At 43.4% G+C, this 22,082-nt stretch overlaps 1 protein-coding gene across 8 annotated transcripts in view; it reads right to left on the bottom strand.

Moving 5' to 3' along the window:
* VEPH1 (ventricular zone expressed PH domain containing 1) overlaps positions 1–22,082 on the bottom strand; it is a 124,245-nt gene that overhangs the window by 68,199 nt on the left and 33,964 nt on the right. For all 8 annotated transcript variants that reach the window (XM_053390360.1, XM_053390361.1, XM_053390359.1 and 5 more), the window contains 2 exons: positions 19,279–19,445; positions 14,763–14,972 (listed from right to left, as the gene is read on the bottom strand). In XM_053390360.1, the coding sequence (XP_053246335.1) occupies positions 14,763–14,972; positions 19,279–19,445 (377 nt within the window). The remainder of the gene's footprint in view (positions 1–14,762; positions 14,973–19,278; positions 19,446–22,082) is intronic.

Here is a 22,082-nt window from a genome sequence, read left to right on the forward strand (position 1 = left end):
CTTAAGAGGCCAGGGGCCAGCGCTGTCCGGAGACACTTCCGGGTCACGTGGCCAGCGTGACAAGCTGCATCTGGCGAGCCAGCGCAGCACACGGAAACGCCGTTTACCTTCCCGCCAGTAAGCGGTCCCTATTTATCTACTTGCACCTGGGGGTGCTTTCGAACTGCTAGGTTGGCAGGCGCTGGGACCGAGCAACGGGAGCGCACCCCGCCGCGGGGATTCGAACCGCCGACCTTTCGATCGGCAAGCCCTAGGCGCTGAGGCTTTTACCCACAGCGCCACCCGCGTCCCTAATGCACATCATAGCTACAGGTAAAGGGGTGGGAGGGAGACAGCCAAGTATGTTTTAAATTACTTATTTTAACCCACTGTTCACCAGACTGTTGCTTTGGCCCGAAGGGATGCGGGTGGCGCTGTGGTTTAAACCACAGAGCCTAGGACTTGCTGATCAGAAGGTCGGGCGGTTCGAATCCCCGTGACGGGGTGAGCTCCTGTTGCTCGGTCCCTGCTCCTGCCAACTTAGCAGTTCGAAAGCATGTCAAAGTGCAAGTAGATAAATAGGTACCGCTCCAGCGGGAAGGTAAACGGCGTTTCCGTGCGCTGCTCTGGTTCACCAGAAGCGGCTTAGTCATGCTGGCCACATGACCCGGAAGCTGTACGCCAGCTCCCTCGACCAATAAAGCGAGATTAGCGCCGCAACCCCAGAGTCGGCCATGACTTAGACCTAATGGTCAGGGGTCTCTTTACCGTTACTTTAACAGACAGGCAAAAAGGCCGTACTCTTCTGCAAGAAGAAATCAGAAGAAATCCAGCAGCCCCCGAGCCCCTGTCCCTGATTGGCCTTGTGGGCACTGCCCGTCCATACCTGAAAGGCCATTGCGACCGGAGGTAGGTGGTGCCAGGTGTCCATTCCCTCCTCTGGCTATGCCGGAGGATGGCAGCCTCCATGGACCCAGTGCAGCCACGCCATGCAGCAAATGCCACCCACCCAGAGCCCCAGGTGAGCACTTATTTGGGGAGAGGTTCTCAGTGACTTCCCAGGGACTAGCCAATCAGTACTGTGCACAGTCATCTTCTGCGCAGAATTGGGTGTGTGTGTGCTTTTTTCAGCAGAGCTCAACCATGGGGAAGAATCAATGTTTTTGGTCTGAATGCAGTGGGGACACTTTGAAATCACCATCATTATCATGTTACATTTATCTTCTTCCTATAAACAAGGAAGCAGCAGCAAACTACTGCTACTTGCCTTAAACCTGCCTTAGATCATTACTTGTAACAGGCAGGGTGATGTATGAACAAAATCATAGTAATTTTAAGAAAAAACGCAGACAATTTGGGGGAAGGATTTCAGACACAGACTATCCAAGCAAGATGAATCACTGGACTGAATGCAAAGATAAGGAAAAGGTCAGTGGGGTGTCTATGTGGGTAGAAACTATTTTATTACTTGTATTTCTCAACTGGACACTGCAATAAAAAAGTGACATCTTTTGCCCTTTTGTTCTCATGCAATGCTTATAACTAAATAATCATGCTTATTATTTTTAATGGGTATTCTAATTATTTGTTTTGCAGAACAACTTCAGCTTTTATAGTGCCAGCTGTGTTTCTGTTTAATTCATCTCCAGTCCATTTTCAAATGAATAATAAACAACAACAAAAGACCACAAATTTAGTGGATTTTTGAAACGATAAAAAGTGGTTTGGATTCATTTCATTTTAAAATATCTCTATCTAATCTTAAGTCATTAAAAACTATATAAAAATTTAAAGGGTAGGGAAAAAAGAAATACCAGCACCATCTTTTTTTAAATCTGGGAGGAACAATTGCCTATGAAATCCAAGATTTGAAACAGCAGAGGATAAAGAGAGGAACAAATTGTATATCATTTTTAAGATCAATACATTTCCCTGAGCCATGTGTGAAAACTGGTAGAAGAATTTCATTCTGCAGTTGCTTCCTAATCCTGAGCAATGGATTTATTGCTTAAAGCATATGTTCCCATTCCAGTTTTGTCCAATGTAAATTATTTGCTTTAAGTAAAGGGGCCAGATGCACTTACATGTGCCACTCGCAGTCACACTGTAGTATGCATTATATCATTTTGCAATTGTAAACAAGAAACAACAAATTGTGCTATCAACATCCTCCCCCTGCTGTGCCTCGGTCAGCCACTACATCAGAGTTGTTTGGAGCTTGCAAAAACTGATATATGACCAGCCTCTTCCCCTTGAGCTTACCATTTCCCAGGTAAGGCTTCTTGCAGTAGAGCCCGACTCACTTGTCTTGTATCTTTGGGAGATGTGCTAAGAATGAGGGCCACCCCCTTTCCCATATTTAGCTCCCCCAAACCAGAGTAGGATTCACTTTGAGAGGTAAGTCCTTTGCAGAGATGGGTCATAAGTTGTGCCTCCAGTCTCTGTCAACTGAATGAGGGAACCTCTTAAGAACAAACCAAATGTGACATTAATTCTGAGAATGCAATTTATGTAGATGAAGAGGCATGAAAGAGTTAAAGTATTGTGAGAGTAGACATGATTTGTTTCTGATGAATCCAATTTTTGCTTTCAAGAATGAAGGTGGTTTTTCATAAAACAGTTATGATTTAAAAGGAATGCAGACCTCACTAATTCATGTAAGCACAACATGAAAGATGTATGGATTTGACCATGACCACTAGAATTTTTGGATAAGGCTTTGGAAGTGATGGAATGTCAATACTCAATAAATCTCATGCAAATTTCAGATTACATAGTAATGAGTCAAAGCTGAAAGAAGCACCCTCCTTATAGTTTAAAAGCAGCCCAATCAGAATAGTTAACTACTGGCCCAGACAATTCAAAACTTCAAAATCAGCAAATTTCAACAAATAAAGGTGCAAGACCAAGGCCAACTATCTTTGCCACAGTTAAGCATTCATGACTCAAATATTAACCAGTTAGTCATTAGGATCCAGTTATAAAGTGATATTACGGGACGCGGGTGGCGCTGTGGGTAAAAGCCTCAGCGCCTAGGGCTTGCCGATTGAAAGGTCAGCGGTTCGAATCCCCGTGGCGGGGTGCGCTCCCGTTGTTCGGTCCCAGCGTCTGCCAACCTAGCAGTTCGAAAGCACCCCTGGGTGCAAGTAGATAAATAGGGACCGCTTACTAGCGGGAAGGTAAACGGCGTTTCCGTGTGTGGCTCTGGCTCACCAGAGCAGCGATGTCACGCTGGCCACGTGACCCGGAAGTGTCTGTGGACAGCGCTGGCCCACGGCCTCTTGAGTGAGATGGGCGCACAACCCCAGAGTCTGTCAAGACTGGCCCGTATGGGCAGGGGTACCTTTACCTTTACCTTTATAAAGTGATATTACTTACACCTTTTTATTTTTCAAAGTGTGAGGATGATAGATACTGAACTTGTGCTGGCAAGCTCCCCATTGCTGTTTTTTCCCTTGTCAGTTCCATAAATATTTTTAAATATCTAGTGAAAGGTCTTCCGGATGCCACTGAAACTGGACCTAGTGATGAAAATGCCCCATCTGTGCCATCCCTTCAAGTAAGCGTTACTCCTAATGTCACAGCCAGGCTGTAACCAAACACCTCACTAAGTCTGCATGTCAAAACTACTTAAGAGAATTCAGCATGGTAACAGAATGTAATGTCAGCGACTAAACATTTAAGCAGATACATTAGGAGGAAATATCATTTTGCCCACCGCAGGTATAAGGTCTAGGCACAGGCAATGTAGAGCTCAGCAACTCCGAAGGGATAAAATGGGAGTCTTTCCACTGAATGACATCTGCAGCTTACATTTCAGATTGCCTTATAGGACGCACGAGTCTTTTCCGGCCATTCAAATTGCACGTAGCATCAACTCAAGGAGAGCAAGCTGGAATGCACTCACTGTTCCTGCCCACAACTTCTCCATGTTAACCAGCTTTGTGGATATAATGACTGTGCATGTACGCTGTTGGAAGTAGAGTGGGACTGAACACATGGTGTGTTTTCCTCCAGTGTCCTGTCCTCCTACCTTATCTCCCAAGGGAGGATGCAGGTTCTCTGCCTTTACCTCCACTTATGAGCACTTTCCTACAATCAGAAGAGGCTGCAGCACCAGAGAAAACAACAAACAACCTATTAAGGTGTTGAAGATTTTGTTCCAAACTCTCCCAACTCTCTCTCCTTACTCGGGAGGGAAGCAAACAGAGGGGAATGGCCCAGGGATGCTGACAATCAGCCCATTGACTGTCAGACGTACCCAATTAAAGGGCCTGCCTAAGATCTAGAGGGAGCCAGACTCAGTCCTTGGCTAGGACTCAAGACTGGGAAATAATCATGATGGGACAGTAACCAAACAAAGTACTGTATTTACTGGATTAGAAATAGTATCCTGCATGACGTAAGCAGCTCAATGTCTTGGGACATAGATTCTGTACTCTGTACACAGAACTTACTATGAGCAATGAGACAAAACCACTAACTATTCATCAGAGGTGGGAACAAATGCATTAAAAAAAAATTACCCTACATCTTATTGCATCTACTTCCTGCAATGAACAGAAGCCATTGCGGAATAAAGAAGAGTGTAGTGTATATTGTTAGCCAAGGAATAATTTTATTAGATGGCTCATAAATATTGTTTTGATTTCCAAGGGCAGCATATTAATACTGTCTTAGGAAGAGCCCCTCTCTCAATATATTGGTTTCAATCCAGAGTGTCCTTGGCATGAATTAAGAGAATTATTAGCCAAGGTGGCTCCAATTTTCTGCTTCAACTGCAACTCAGCACCACATTCCATGCTGTTCCACAGAGTACCCAAAGCCCAGGAACAGTTTCTCAGGGAGCACAATGAGCTATAGGTATGGATGGGACCATATTGAGCAAGTGTTGCTGTGCTTGTACTTCTTTGGATCCAAGCCACTGTTTGTGGTGACAGTGCAAAACTCCATTACAAATAATGAGAGACATTTCACATCACCACCAGGTCATTTTATGCTGGAGTGTATGACTGGTGAGACCCTGGGTATATGTTTTAAGTATCTATCACAATGGGGCTTTTGGAAGTGACCTGTGTAGCTTAAACTGGTGTCTGGGAGAAAAGTAGCTCAGCTGAGTGAAACTGAATGAAGTTCAAAAATCTCTGAACTACACCTGAAAATAGTTTCCCTAATTTCTGGGTGAAATAAAGGTAAATTGGGGGGGGGGGAGGGTTAGAAAAATAATAGTTCATCTTCCTGTACATTCCCTACCCACCATCCTTCTCCCCTTAGCTTTCACACAGAAAGTTATAAAGCAGTTATAACCAGAAAGTTATATAAAAAATGATAAAGCTGAACATGGAGATAACAATCCAAGGCTTATTAGCGTATATGGAGGCACTGCTGGTGCTAATGTCACATAGTCACTTAATCACTGTTGCAAAGCAATCAGAAGGAAGGAATGTGAGGCATTTCTTGTATCTTCCCTGCTAAAGAAATTCACTCTCTTCTGACTGGAGCAGCTTGCAGTGGAAAATCCGCTCCACTTCCCAGTGGGGAGGAGTTGCGGTGGACCACGCAGCCACCCACTCCCCACCGGGGGCAGGGGACTTTGTCCCCCGTTGCCTGGGGGATCCCGGCCACGTCAGAGCCTGGCCAGCCAATCCGCTGGCCAGGGGGGCATGGCCGGGTCCGTTTAAGCTGAGGAGCGAGCCGGAGGGCTTCCTCTTTGGCTCGCTTCCTCAATCACCCACCCTCCCTCCCTATTTTGCAGGTTTTAGGCACTGGCCTTGCTATGGACCTTGGTTGGTTGCCGTTAAGGGGCCTGGTAGGAATTTTTCCACTTGGCAAATTGGCACTGGCCATTTGGTTTTCGCCTACCTTGTAGCAATCATCACAACTTTGTTAGAGTTGCAGTTAGGCATTGTTTGACCTTTTGACCTTGTGGTGGGGGAGGTGAGGTGTGGCCATCCCCTGCCCCTCCAAGCTTAAGGGTATTCCATTAAAGGAATCTGGGGGTGTTGATCTTGTCCAAAGCCCGGGTCAGGGGCTAGGGCCATGACACGACCCCAACGGGAACACCAGGGGGAGCTCAAGTTGGTATGCATCGACAGGGCTCCCCCTTCCAGTGGTTTACCCTTACCAGACTTCCTGAACATCGGGCAGGAGTCAGATATAGTCGGGTCCATTCAATGCCTAAGCCAATACTGCTCACATTCTGTAATCAATAAAGTTGTGGCCAAATTTGCCCAATAACATTAACCTAATATCCATGTCCTTGTGTGAGTTATTTCCCAATGAGGGGGTGGCTACGGGGTCTTGACACGCAAGTATTGGTACAGGAACAAGTAAAAGATGCCTTGTGTCTTAACGGCTCTGTGCTGACAACACAAATTAAACAGGGTAAGTCTTTTCAGCTGTAGAAATACAATTATGGGTGTGGCCCCTGATTTCATTTAGGACCCTATACTTCAGCACAGCAGCTTGCAACTTTCTGGAATCTGAAGGTCCCCGGTCCCCCCGATGAGCTTGAACTGAAAACCAGAATTGCCATTAGTTTCAACTCAGAATAAAAGAGCAGGTTTTCCTAGGGAAACAACAGGGGCAGGGGGAACCATGCTTGGGCATGGACCAGGAAAGTACGGACCTGTGCCTAAAAGGTAAAGGTAAAGGTACCCCTTGCCAGACTCTAGGGTTGTGCGCTCATCTCACTCTAGAGGCCGGCAGCCAGCGCTGTCCGCAGACACTTCTGGGTCACGTGGCCAGCGTGACAAGCTGCATCTGGTGAGCCAGCGCAGCACACGGAATGCCGTTTACCTTCCCGCTGGTAAGCGGTCCCTATTTATCTACTTGCACCCGGGGGTGCTTTCGAACTGCTAGGTTGGCAGGCGCTGGGATCGAACGACGGGAGCGCACCCCGCCGCAGGGATTCGAACTGCCGACCATGCGATCGGCAAGTCCTAGGTGCTGAGGTTTTACCACAGCGCCACCCGCGTCCCATGCCTAAAAAGCATGGGGCAAAATGCACGTGTGGATGAATCCTTTAACTAGTTCTTTTTAAGAATTTTTTTTCTAAGCTCAAACCCGTACAGACTTTCAATCCGTTAATGAACTAAGCATTACAATGGCACCACCAAACCTTCATTCTACAAACATGTGCCTTTGGAAATCTGGGAGATATAAAATGTTAGTGCCAACACATATCTATCAATAACTCAATTTCCAGGGAAGATACAAGTTGTAGTCCAACAACATATGGAGAGCCATAGATTCTCTATTCTGGCTTTAGAGGGTAGATATATAGTGGTAGCTTGGTCCTCAAACGTCTTGGTTTTCAAACGCTTTGGTTCTCAAACTCCGAAAACCCAGAAGTAAGTGTTCCAGTTTTCGAATGATATTTGGAAGCCAAACGTCCAATGCGGCTGTCGGATATTGTTTCTGGGGTGTCTGCACCAATCAGAAGCTGTGCCTTGGTTTTTGAACATTTTGGAAGTCAAACAGACTTCTGGAACAGATTAAGTTTGGTGCTTTTATTTTTGCTATTTATTTTGCATTTTTGTTTTTGAGGCTATTTTGATTAATTTGTTTTTGTGACTGTGTTTAACCCAGTTCTGCTACTCATTGATTGATTGTGTGACTGCGGAAGTGGATAAAAGCCCCCCATCCAAACAATGACTATCATCAGTGCAGGGAAGAAAAAAATTTAATTTTCATTTTTATCATCTACAATAAAAGGTAAAGGTAAAGGTACCCCTGCCCGTACGGGCCAGTCGTGTCCGACTCTAGGGTTGTGCGCCCATCTCACTTAAGAGGCCGGGGGCCAGCGCTGTCCGGAGACACTTCCGGGTCACGTGGCCAGCGTGATGAAGCTGCTCTGGCGAGCCAGCACCAGCGCAGCACACGGAAACGCCGTTTACCTTCCCGCTATAAAGCGGTACCTATTTATCTACTTGCACCCGGGGGTGCTTTCGAACTGCTAGGTGGGCAGGAGCTGGGACTGAATGATGGGAGCTCACCCCGCCGCGGGGATTCGAACTGCCGACCATGCGATTGGCAAGCCCTAGGCACTGAGGTTTTACCCACAGCGCCACCCGCGTCCCTCCTATCATCTACAATACTGTCTTATTTATTTTATAGTACAGTACATTGATTATTGCTTTCATTTTATGGATCAATGGTCTCGTTAGATAGTGAAATTCATGTTAAACTGCTGTTTTAGGGGTTGTTTTTAAAAATCTGGAACAGATTAATTCATTTTGCATTACTTTCTATGGGAAAGCGTGCCTTGGTTTTGGAACGCTTTGGCTTTGGAACCAACTTCCGGAACAGATTAAGTTTGAGAACCAAGGTACCACTGTACATTCTTTGTAGAACAAGAAAAAGGCAACTAATGTCATAACATAGAAAAAAAACATGCAAGCATATATTGATAGCTATCACATTTACAGTTTTTCAGGAGCTTAAGGTGTGCAGACAACATCAACTTCTGTTAAGTAGTTCAAAAACACAGAAGATGAATTTAGGAAGCAATGTGCTGCAGACAAAGCAAACACAGTCACCAGAGCAAATACTTAAAGTTTTGAGGCTGTGTATGCCTAGTGCCTAGGTCATCCAAGCTGTTTCTGACTACATTCCACACAGCCTTTGAAGTGTACTGAAAGAGAGAGAGAGTCACTTAGCCCTATATATCCTCCCAATATGTCTGAGACAAAGTATAATAGACTTCCAAACTCACCCTTTTTGTCTCATATCATGCCAGGGGAATCTATATCCTCTTAACAGAGAAAACTGCGATGGGCTGTACTGATACCCTCTCCTTAAGAATACTAATTAGAATATTAATTAGCCAGGGCAAAAGTTAAAAACAAATGATAAATTACAGGAGTTTATAAAGGAAATTTAAATGGGATATGTAAACAGGATACATAGCTATCTCAAGTAAATGCTTTAAGAGAAGACCACACAGGATATTCAAGGAAACAGGAAAGCAGATATAAAGTTAACACTCAATTGGCACACTAAAATAGGACTTCGGTTTCACTTGGAAACCTGCAATTGGTTCCAAGCAACATTTTTAGAAATACTGAAGACATGGAGTTTCTAAAACAGTTCACGTGCTGGGGGAGGGAAGGGAAGGAAACCAGCCACACACACACACCCCAACACATTATAGGATAAATTTTCTTTTTCTTTAAACAAGATTAGATGAGAAATGGCCATTGTTATAATACCAGGGGCCCTGTAGGTTTTCAGCGATACAGAAAAAACCACATTCCTAGCATTCCCCCAATTAAACTGGAGTAGAGACAAAACTAGGAAAATGGAATCACATTCCAGCCCTTGCAGGAAAGTGAATTGTGAAAGTCTCCAGGCACAATCAAACATGGAGCTAAGGATGCTTAAGCCCATTGATTTCTGTGTCCCTAGGCACAGTTAACTCCGTGTTGGATCGTGGCCTCGCAGTTTAAATGGCAAACTCATAGAAAGACGCCTCCATCAAAAGCTGTGTCACAAGGACACATTTTCTTCATTAAGTTTCTTATTTTTTATGTGCTCCTATTACACTGGTTATCTCTTGCCGTACCAGAGACAATGCTTAATACAACGCGCAATAACTTGATAAAGGGACACTGAATTACTCGAGGGTCTCCCTTGGTTCAGCCATCAGAAGTGGGCTTTCAAGTCTGAAGGCAGGTCATTTATCAGGGAGCTTACAATCTGTCTTCTAGTCTTGCCAATGACTACATTCTCATAAAGTAAGATTTATTACTTGAAGGTGCTGTCAGCAAGCCACCCCATGACAATCTGCAGAACAAAGTATCACAGTCCATTCTACAGGATACCCAGGAAATATTATGGGGTGAAGCAAGATAGGTAAAAAGAGAAACAATATTGTCCCACAATACTTCTAGGTCAAAATCGCAATAATAATAATAAAAGGTCATGTTTCAAAAGTATCAGATCATAAAATACGAAGAGAAGAGTCAGTGGAGAAAGAAGTAGGGAATTCTAGTCACAATCTTTTTGCAGTTAATTTCATAGGAAATATTTTAAAAATAAATTATGGGCTCTCCACTACCATTCTTAAAAGCAGTTTGAGGTTTGAGGTGCTTCATAAAAAATAATAAACCTTACAAATTTTTCATGAAGCTGCATGTTTGTTTCATGCTATATTATTATTATTGCCAGGGCTTTTTTTCACCCAGAACTCAGTTCCAGCACCTCTCAGCCATTGCCATTGTAAGAGAACAAGAAAGGCATTCATGGTGAGTTCCGGCACCTCTTTTTCTGGAAAACTGCACACATCATGGCTTGTAGCTGTTGATAGCCTTCTCTTCCAGGAATTTGTCTAATCCTCTTTTAAAGTCATCAAAGTTGGCAGCCATCTCTGCCTCCTGTGGGAAGCGAGTTCCATAGCTATGTGCTGCACAAAGATTTTTCTTAAAAAATCTGTCCTGAACCTTGCAACATGCAGTCTTCCGTAGACTGTGGTTTGCCTTACCTACATTAGTTATGGGCCCAGGTAATCATCATGGGAGGTAGCGGGTAACCAACTGGGAAATCTGTAGTCTCACTGTTGAGGTTCAGGGAAAGCTGGTATTCAACAGCCTAGCACAATAGATGGCTATACCTGATGTTGGACATCTCCCAGGCCCATTTCATTCCCTCCGTGGCAGCTGTTAGGGGCTCTGCTCACAGTCATACCTCGTGTTGCATCCACTTCCTGTTGTGTCTTTTCGCGTTACGTCCCATGACAACCTGAAAGTACTGGAATGGGTTACTTCCGGGTTTTGCCACTCATGCATGCCCAGAAGCGCTAAATCACGTTGTGCGCCTGCACAGATGCAGCGCTTCGAGTTGTGGGCAGTTCACATTATGGACGGGCCTCCAGAACGGATCCTGTCCGTAACACGAAGTACCACTGTATTAGAATTTAAGCAGTCTTTTAGAACTATTATGGTAATTAGGATGGGAAGACATTCTTTCCCTCTACAACTAATTAATCTCCCCTCCAATGACTTTTTGAGCATCAAAGGGGCCAGAGCACTTAAATGCTTATAGCACCCTGAAGTGTGTGTGTGTGTGTGTGTGTGTGTGTGTGTGTGTGTGTGTGTGTTGAAAGATATTCATCACTATTAGGGGCTCAAGCAAGTTAGTTTCCACCCCTCAATTTTCCTTCCTTCCCTCCCTCATATGATGTGCAACTTCTTTCTACATTTTGTGCAACTTAAAGGGCAGTAGACATGCACAGGCCTATTGTTTAATTTACAACTCTTTTTCCTGCCTGGAACAGGGCCACACCCGCTTTACTACTAGAGGAAATGATTGGATTTTCATATATTTCTAGAAATTTGAGTGTACTGTATAGCTTCCTACCAAAATACTTAATATGTCCTGTGGTTCTCAAAACTCACTCATTGGGTTCTGGTACACACAGATGTACGCACCAGGCATACAGATCTCATGGGAAGATTGTTTATTCCAGTGGTTTCGGGTGTAAGTACAATCTCAGAGCTAAAAGAAAACACTGCCTTTAGTTTCATCCATAAAACAAGAAAAACTGTTGTGTTGCGGGGGTGGGGGGAGAGCTCAAACCTATTAATTTATGGTAGCTGGCAAGGGACATCAGCAAAAATTGGGGAAAGGTTTGTTTCATGATGTTACAGACAAAGCCAGTTTCTTGTGTCAGTTGCCATTATTTCTAGTGATTTGGGGCCGGGTGGATAGGTAAGAAATCAGTGAAACTAATGCTAAGAAGATCTGGAAAGTTCAGAACACAGAATAAACTATTCTGGTTCCTGTAATGTAGGCACTGTTTTTATGTTTCTTAAAATGTTTATCTTTACTACATTCCAGTCATTTTCTGGCTATAATCAAGCGTAGTCACAGAGCTACAAATCAGTCGTTTATCCAAGGCTATTGTAATGCCACAGTATGCAGCTTTCAGCTCAACAGACTCTTTAACTGCTGTGAGGCACACTGTGCGCTAAGGCTGCAATCGGAGCCACACTTACCTGGGAGTACGTCCCACTGAATTCGGCTGGACTTACTCCTGAGTTGACATTGTTAGGACTGCACTGTAATATATCTAGCCACAGGAATCATTAAAAAAAATCTCATTAAAAGCATGGTGTATCATCTTCAGAGCAAAGAAGACCACATGTCATGAGAAAGCTTTCATAATTTTAGAAAGTTAATACCAGAATTACCAGTAAAAGCTATGGTTTTCCCAGTAGTGATGTATGGAAGTGAGAGCTGGACCATAAAGAAGGCTGATCACAGAAGACTTGATGCTTTTGAATTATGGTGCTGGAGGAGACTCTTGAGAGTCCCATGGACTGCAAGAAGAACAAATCTATCCATTCTGAAGGAAATCAGCCCTGAGTGCTCACTGGAAGGACAGATCCTGAAGCTGAGGCTCCAATACTTTGGTCACCTCATGAGAAGAGAAGACTCCCTGGAAAAGACCCTGATGTTGGGAAAGATGGAGGGCACAAGGAGAAGGGGACGACAGAGGATGAGATGGTTGGACAGTGTTCTCGAAGCTACCAGCATGAGTTTGACCAAACTGCGGGAGGCAGTGGAAGACAGAAGTGCCTGGCGTGCTCTGGTCCATGGGGTCACGAAGAGTTGGACATGACTAAACAACTAAACAACAACAACAATACCAGAATATTATTTGTTTAAAACTTCCACTTACCCACAAGACCCTGCACAACTCACCAAAGGACAGTTCTTCCTTCTCAAGTACAATGAAGATTTGTGGTATAAATACTACAAAGTATTTAACATGCAGTTCATTCTTTCCCTTCTCAAGGGCTCAGGCTTAGAGTGTACTTCTAACATACAATGCATTGATAACAGTTTATTCAGAAATTAATATACTATAGCACATTTGTACTTTTCCTGGCTAAACTACCCACATGTCTTATTTTGCTGTATGTGAATAGTACTAGTTCCTTAAGCATTTAAACAGCAGTTACTTGTACTGGAAATATCCCCCCCAAGCCCAATAATATTGATATTCAGCAGCCTTTTATATTAATTGATATACCAGAAATACACCTTTGTGGATTCTTCTGAGTCTGGGGCTGAACTACCACTGGGTGAGAGGTTGGGCCATGTTTCTGGCTGATGCTGAGCCTGGTCAGAAGCCTGGAGAACCTGAGCCAAGACCCTTGTACAGTGGTACCTCGGGTTACATACGCTTCAGGTTACATACGCTTCAGGTTACAGACTCTGCTAACCCAGAAATAGTACCTTGGGTTAAGAACTTTGCTTCAGGATGAGAACAGAAATTGTGCTCCGGCAGCGAGGCGGCAGCAGGAGGCCCCATTAGCTAAAGTGGTGCTTCAGGTTAAGAACAGTTTCAGGTTAAGAACGGACCTCCGGAACGAATTAAGTACTTAACCCAAGGTACCACTGTAGATGTCTTTTGCGAGACCCAACTTGCACTTGCACCTGCACAATTGTTTCCTATAGTCCCTACACAGATAGGCAGGATATAACCCAAAAATACAAGTGGGCCTAGAGTTGTTATCTGTCACACAAGTCCACTGGAAAAGTGCCATCAGCTATCAAACACTATACAGTATCAAGAGAGGGATTTTATTTTGAATATCCAGAGAGGGATGCTTGCAACAGTCAGCTGTCTTAAGTGGAAGACAGAGTAGTGCTGGAGCAGATTAAATGGTCTAACAGCTAAACTGTAGGAACGGAAGGTATTTTTATACAGTCAGATGCGACTTGTGGTTAGAGGATAGATGCACACATTCACCATATAGATCCCCTGAGTGTGTTACATAAAACATTGTTTGTGGCTCAGACATGACCCGTGCAAGGAAAAGCACGGTATGGCAATAAGCATTCTACACTTCCCTTGGTGCAGGTCGGCCCTGGGTCAGAACTGCTTCCTGAAGTGCCTTGATTAGAATGCCCGAGAGAACAACACATGAATGTGCAACACAGCATTTTGCTGTCAGAGGGCAGAAGGTAAACTAATGTAATCTGCTCTGAGACAGACAGTAAGGGGGGGGAAAAAACTCCCATAATATGATTTCTTATCCGCAACAACAGTGAACTTCTCATATACTGATGTGGAATGGAAACATACTGTCAGGGGACTGCCATTGGAGGGGGGGGCAGAAGAATACAGGGAGCCTCCGATGTTGCTGAGAAGTAGCTCTTTTTCAGGCAGTGGAGAGAGCCACGCCTCCAGCACAGCTGTCAACCTTCCCTTTTTTTGCGTGAAATTCCCTTATTCCAGCGCCATTTCCCGCTGCTATCCCGGATTGTTAGATATCGCATAGACTGTCCCCGGGACAGGTGAGGCTGCTGGTCCCTTATTTTCGAGGCTGCTGATCCCTAATTTTCAAATCTGAAAGTTGACAGCTATGGCTTCCAATCAACTTTCAATGTGCAACCTGAATTCGCTGGTATGTGACTGAATTCCACCCCAAAATAGTTACTGAATAAAAACAGCCCATGACCCCAGAATTCTGTCTCAGGAGAAACTCATGCAAATGTATCCCACTGGGGTTTTTGGTCCACTGTGTTCCTCCAGAGAGGCTTTATTAAGTAGATCGCATCAAACTATCCCCCAGCCCATCATTATGAAGGCCAGAGGACTATTCCTTAAAATATGTTCAAAGTAGACACCACTCAGTTTGCCTTTGCTCTCAGTTCCCATATTCTCCTGGTAGCTGGTGACAGATTTACCCTTAAGTTCTGACTGCTGGCCAGTAACACTATAGGTAATAAGTTTATGAAAATTTATTCCTGGCAAATAACAGTTTCCATACCTCATCAACATGTCCAACCGCTCCATAGATCTTTGCAGCTTGTCCAATCAGACTTGGGAAACTCTCCCCAATCTCCTTCAGTATTGGAAGCAAATCTGTCAATACTTCTGGTTCATAGTCCGATATTTCTATCAGTATATTTAGGATGAGGTCATTGTGATGGGGATCTCTTAGGTGACTAGTGAGAGTAGGGATACATTCTTTGAGCACCTAAAAAGAAAGAGGCAGAAGGAAATAGAAATGTTAATTTTGCAAAAACGTTCTGCATATTATTCTCTTTATAGAGAATTATCCAAGAAGTCATTGCAAGTTCAGCTCAGCACAAGGCATATGGAGTAGGCTGCTGCCTGAGGTTATACATTCATAGATGTAGCATTTCATAATTAAGGAAATCCTTTGGTGTGTTTAAAAGAAGAAGAAAAACATAGAAAATTCTCAAGTTTCTCCCCTTAGACTAGTATGAAGTTTTATTGATTTAAAAGAAGTTGGAATTATCCGATGACACAGTAAATGAAGGAATAACATAAAATCCCATGGTCCCCAAGGAATCCTTAAAAACCTAGGTCTGATGCCTAGAGCAAAGAATGAAATTAAGGAGCCAGACTCTGTGCTGGCTTAAATCAGTGTCAGTCCATATGCCGCAATGAAAGGACACAGATTCACAACGGCAAGGACTAAGAACCTTGGCAATATGAGAAATAAGCATCATACCACTGTAACAACTATCAAAACAGGACACATTGGCCTGGCTTGGTAAATCATTTGAGGTTCCATAAATCATGGCATATGAATCTGGGAAAAGCATCAGCACCAGTCAAGCTTCCCTGCCTTCTCCCTTCCTACTGTTGCACTCTGGGATCAACACAAAGAACCTGGCTTGGAATAAGTTAGAGGTCTCTGTTATGTATTGCTCTGGACTGCTCATTAACCAATCAGGAAAAGAAGTATGATGGAGGGAGGAGGAGAGTGCCCAGGCCGGATACTTGCTCCTGTCTTAATAAACCGTATTATCTGAAGCCAAGAATGATAGTGCAAACCAGGCTATATTTGAAATAAAAGGGCAGCACTGTTCATCTGATGGCCCAAGAAATGTAATTAAAGTATGGAAAATTGGAATGCCTTGATGTAACTATTCTTGTGGGAATGTTCAGGGATGCAGGAGAGGATATATTGTTTGATTATAGCCTTTCCAACTTGTGTTAACAAGTTCACAATTTAGCAGAGTAACATCCCCCTTTTTAAATTCACAGCGGATGCGTTTGCTCAGGCTCGCTAAAGCCTCTATAATAACTGTTCTGGTATTTTCCCCTTACTCCCTCATAAAAGATAAGACATGATACTGTCTTCTATAAAAGTATAAAAAGAGTTTACTCAGATTCTGTTCACAATCAGATGCCAGAAGGCAGACTTAGCTTAGAAAGGTAACATATACCTGGAAACTATCTCATAAGAAGAATGTCCCTCTGTCGTGTCTTGGGAAGCCAAGAGAGCATCTTTGGCTAAGCAGATGTTGCTTCTTCAATGCATGTAGTCAAAGAGAGAGAGAGATGGCTGCCCTGCCCTGTGCTTTTGTCGTTACCTGCACAGGTGAGGCCACGCCCACCTCTAGTCTCATGCAGAGGAAGTCTGCCCCAGCCCAGAAGGAAACAGGAAGTTTACCTGCTGGCTGGACAAACATTCCTCCCCATGTATAAACATGTTCACTCTAGGAATGTTGTACTTGACTGCTCTTGTGTTTCACATCCCACAATTCTTGCAATGTATTAACATGGTTTTGCATGTAAGAGTTCTGCAAAATCAAAGGTCTGAACATCTTCCTTTTTTCTTAAAAGACCTTTGCTGCTAGATCCTGAAAGATAGTGGTATCAGTTTGATTCCATCCTCACCACAGCCCTGAGAAGTAGGCTAGGCTAAAATATGGTATGGTGCCTAAAGTTCCAATTAGCTTCTGAATGAATCTAGACCTCCCTTGTCCAAGTCCAGCTCCTTATATGCTATACCATACAGCTGCTTCAAATTTTAAATTGCTTGATGGTGGATTTTTGTTTTGTTTTTTTGAAACGTCAGATGACATTTTTACAGAGCAGATCCCAAAGAGTCCCCGTAGTGTCGCAAACAGACATTAACAAGAGAATGGAGATTATGTTGAAAAGGTGTCACATGACCTAGGCTCCAAACAAAGGCTAAAATGGGCCTCATCAGGCTGGAAAGTCTCTTTTATAGGAGGAGTTATATTTCCTCTGCAACTATATATTTTGAGAAGGTCTGCTTGTACGTACTGAAAGGTAGATATTAAATTCCTGGCTGTTGCAGGTTTTTTTTATTTTTACGAAGACTGCTAAAATTTATACTCTGCAAACTAGGTATCCTTGAAGCTTGCTATAATGCCTATATCTCATAAACATCCTTGTGAACCATATCTGAAACATTCAATGTTTCTGTTGTGTGTGTTTTTTGCTTCTTCAAATTCGGGCAAATTTTCACTGTAATCTGGTTCTAAAAACTACTGAAGCCTTTAAAAAACACCTTTATCTTTGCAGATTGAACTACAATAAATGAGTAAGGAATTCTTAAAATATTAAGAAGCTTTAATCAGAAGATGGCTTGATTATGGCAGGCATGCTTACTCCCTTATGCCCCCTTTCTCCTCAAATTGGAAGGTAACAAAGTCAATCTCGATGATTCTGATACTTTTATGCACATCCCATTAAATCTCTTCTGATCCACTGAAGGGCCTAATTGGCTCAATTCTCCATTAACACTGATTGTGATAACATCACTCATCAGGCCAATAACATTTTGGAAACCAGTGACAGTTTATTTGGTAGAATTCATTGAACTTTTACCCAACTCTCTTCTGCAAATTCATACTTGCTGCAGTTCGTCGACTTGCAAGAACTAAATGAATGGAAAGCCTTTATTTTTGTAGAATTAGGTATACAGTCTACCTCCGACTCAGTGCAGGATGCTGCAGATGGTCATTATAAAGATGCAATGAGTATTGTCGTAATCATATGTAAATATATGTGGTTGTTTGAGGTTATGCAAATGCATCTAAATTTAGTTATACTTCTGCATAAATATGTTACACACACACACACACACACACACACACACACACACACACACTTCCTCAGATTAATAAAGCAAAAAAGAGCTTTTACTGCTTCAATTTTTCAAGGGCTTATGCGGCTTCAAAGCGAGAAACGGCTTTATGGCCAACTCTGCCACCAGGGCAAGGATCCATTTATACCAGGGGTCAGCAAACGTTTTCAGCAGGGGGCCGGTCCAGTGTACCTCAGACCTTGTGGGGGGCCGGACTATACTTTTTTTTAGGGCGGGAATGAATGAATTCCTATGCCCCACAAATAACCCAGAGATCCATTCTAAATAAAAGCACACATTCTACTCATGTAAAAAAGCACTGATTCGCAGACTATCCGTGGGCCGGATTTAGAAGGCGATTGGGCCGGATCCGACCCCAGGGCCTTAGTTTGCCTACCCATGATTTATACCCTTCTAAGTCAGGGCTGGGACGCGGGTGGAGCTGTGGGTTAAACCACAGAGCCTAGGACTTGCCAATCAGAAGGTCGGTGGTTTGAATCGCCATGACGGGGTGTGCTCCCGTTGTTCGGTCCCTGCTCCTGCCAACCTAGCAATTCGAAAGCACATCAAAGTGCAAGTAGATAAATAGGTACCGCTCCAGCGGGAAGGTAAACGGCATTTCCGTGCGCTGCTCTGGTTCACCAGAAGCGGCTTAGTCATGCTGGCCACATGACCCGGAAGCTGTACGCCAGCTCGGCCAATAAAGCGAGATGAGCGCCACAACCCCAGAGTTGGTCACGACTGGACCAGGGGTCCTTTACCTTTACCTTTAAGTCAGGACTGGGAAACCTATGGTGCTCCAGATGTTGTGGGATCCCGACTCCCATCAGCCCTAGCCAGCATGCTCAATGGTCAGGGATGGCTGGAACTGTAGTCCAGCAACATCTGCAGGGCTGTAAGTTCACGAACTCCATTCTAAGGCCATCTGTTTACGTTTGTGTGCATAGTCTCAGGTGTGCAAAATAAGTGTTACAGCTGGACAGATAATTACAAACAGCGAACAGGCTGAGTAAACGCAGCATCACCTAGTATTTACCACACCGGAGTGAAGTCCTGGAGAGAGGGAGGGTTTACGCCAGTGTGCAAATTCCAGCACTCGCAGTGTGAGGGTATAGTCACACAGTGTGTGCAGTGAGCTGCAATTCCGCCAGAGAGAGTGCATTTTCCTGCTTCCCCCTCTTTGTGCCTAATCTCTAAACTGTTTGTGAACTAAATGAAAGTTTAGGGTTCAAGGGGCACTACTTGAAAGGAAATACATTGGACGGGCAAACAGAATATTTGTGCCTGCTTCTCTGGAGGAGGTCCTAATAACATGGGCAACTTGATTGTGCTAAAATGGTATTTAAATTACAAACTCCCTTGAATGAACAGCCACATATAAGCTGGAAAAATATGAATTAAGAAGTGTTACCTCTGGTTGTTTTTTCTTTGCAACTATAAGCAAAAGCCGTAAAAGGTGCTGCTGTTCAGGCTGCTCCAAATGAGACATCAGCGATACCAGATCCTTCAGGTGGCTGTTAATTGGCTGCGATTGCTTTTCATACAAGCAGGGTAATACGCGTAGCAACATTGCGTTCCCTGTCGAGAAAACGAGAATGGAAGAATAAGAGAGAGCCAGCATGGTCTTTCTTGCCAGCAAGTCTCTCCCTTCATAACATCTCTCAAAGTGAAGAGATAAAGTAATAATGGAATTGGCATTTTATTACCCATGATTTCTGGGGAGGAGATTTGTGAAAACTGGTGTTTGTGTCAAAACATATGGCACAACAAAAGGAAAATACATATTGCATCAAGAAATCAAAACATTATCTAATGTGGAATGCGGCTAAGCGAGGCAACATGGCCTTGTGCATAAAGCAAGCTGCTTAGATTTTCAAAAAAATGTATTGATATTTAATTGAGCACTAAACCACTGCAAAGGTTACTGCTAAACAAGCATGAAAAGTAAGACAAGCCAATGGATTTTAGCTCCCCCCCTCCCCATTTGTTGGATTCTTTTTTTTTAGAAAACCAAATTAAAAGGAGATCTGGAAACAATATTTGGCTTTTAAAAGTATAAAATTAGCAAAAAGGTAAACTGAAATACAACCAGTTAGGATGCAATTTCTGGGGACTAGGGAGTTGCTCAAGCATGGAAAATGAAAGAGAACAACCAGGACAAAAAAAAAATATTCTCACACACAGTTTTGAAGAGTGTGTTTGAAGATGTGCGTGCACAATTTAATTTGAAGCCAGGCTTCACAGAGAAATCTATAACATGAAACATTGTACAAGCTGGGCCTGGAGTGATTGAAGTTCCATGCTGACAGCATATGGGAAACATCTGCCTATCACTATATTACATGGTTTCACTCTCTAAATCTTCTAAACATACTGAAAGCCCCTATGGATTCACTTTCCAGCAAAAAAAATGTGTATGCCGATCTCCTATGCTTTCTTTCATTTAAATTTGCTCACTCTCTTAACGTGGAAGACAACCAGGTCACTCATCAGTTGTATGATAGCAAAGTTTCAGACTGTTTAGTAGAAACATCAGCTGTTAGGACATTCCTTCACCCTGTAATTACCAGCATCTGGAATGCCATATGTATAGTTCGACATCTCCAACAATTAAATCACAACTGTCCTAAAAGTCTATACTGTAAGGCAGGGCCAAATCAGAGTTAGCTTTATGGATGAAGGAGAAATTTATTTGGTTTGCATTTTAAAACAAACTGACCTAATTCACTGCTCCCAAACTTACATGCGTATTGAAGCTATCGGTTGGACTGAACACTTTTCCAAAGTTTGTAAAGCAGTTTTGGTTCAAAAAAACAACACACCCAAATGTGTGTTTTAAAGGAGAAATGTGTATTTGAGGGGGAAATGCAGTGAGAAGAATACATAACTTTCTATTTCAGGGAAAGAACACATGTAAAATGTATATAATTTAAATGGAAAATCTTCAAATGTTTTTTGGAAACATCTAAAGAACTGACATGGAATCAGATCCTGACTATCCCTCCTTCAATGAAATGTTTGTGCCTGCCTCAGTCCTAATGCTATTAGTTGAAAACCTTTTCAACTAAGGTGCTATTGCAAGAGATGCCTAAAGTGCCTTTTCAATGTTTTGCATTGCTTAGATGTTAATGTCAAATTTTGATAGCATGACTTCTCCATCAGCTGTTTCTTCTGGAATACGGCCTGGGACACACTGGGAACAGTTCAAGTAGTCTGCTTTGGGTTTTGAATGACACCCCTGCTCCACTGAGGCTGCAATCCTATACCCACTTATTTGGGTGTAAGCCTCACCAAACTCAACGGGACTTCTGAGTAAGCATGCAAAGAATTGCACCATGAGGCTCTGTGCCTGGGACCCATGGCAGACACTTCAATTTCTCATTAAACAGATACTAAACCACAATATCTCAATGGGGAATGATGTGTTCTTCAAGCCTGCCACTGGTAATGGCAAGCTGCAGCGCCTTCCTAAAAATAAGTTTAAATAACAGCAGCACCCCAGCAGGCAGTTACAAGTGGCAGATTTGTCCTTCATCATTTTTGTGCATGAAACACAGTGACATACATTGCTGGCAAAAGTTTAGAATTATAGGGTAGAATTCAATGTAGTGCTAAGGCAACCAATGTAGTGCTAATGCAAGGATTTCTGCTTGCATAACAAAATATTTCCCCTCTCTTCTCCCTCCCTTAAATCTATTCTAGGGGCTCCCTCAACCCTCTGGAGCAGATTTTGGGAGGGCAAGGAGATGTGCAGGGGGAAGAGAAGGGAAAAAGTCTATTTGCACAAGCAGAAATCCTGCACTGATGGGATGCATTAGTAGAGTACCACCCCCCGTGCCCCCCTTTTTCTAGCCCTATTAGCAAAGGCACATGGATTCCACAGGACAGATTCAACTAAACCAGGCATGTCCAAAGTCTGTTTCAGGGGGAGGGGTGTAAAATCCAAAAAAAGCTCAACAACTAACAACTTGGGGATAAAACTGTAAAAAAAACAAAAAACCTGAACTTCAATCCTAAAAAAAGCTCAACAACTCATGCATGTTCACTTCATCAAATCTGGTTCTCTTTGAAGAAAGTTTGGGCATCCCTGAAACAGTTGCACCAGCAGGAGCCAGCATATCGAGTCCCACTAGCACAATGGCCCCCTCAGCTTCTCTCCCATATTAGCTCTTGGGAGTCATGAAGCTCTTGGAGGTGACAAAAGATCATTTCATC

This window comes from Podarcis raffonei, chromosome 5 (assembly GCF_027172205.1).
Source record: "Podarcis raffonei isolate rPodRaf1 chromosome 5, rPodRaf1.pri, whole genome shotgun sequence".
Taxonomy (NCBI): Eukaryota; Metazoa; Chordata; class Lepidosauria; order Squamata; family Lacertidae; genus Podarcis; species Podarcis raffonei.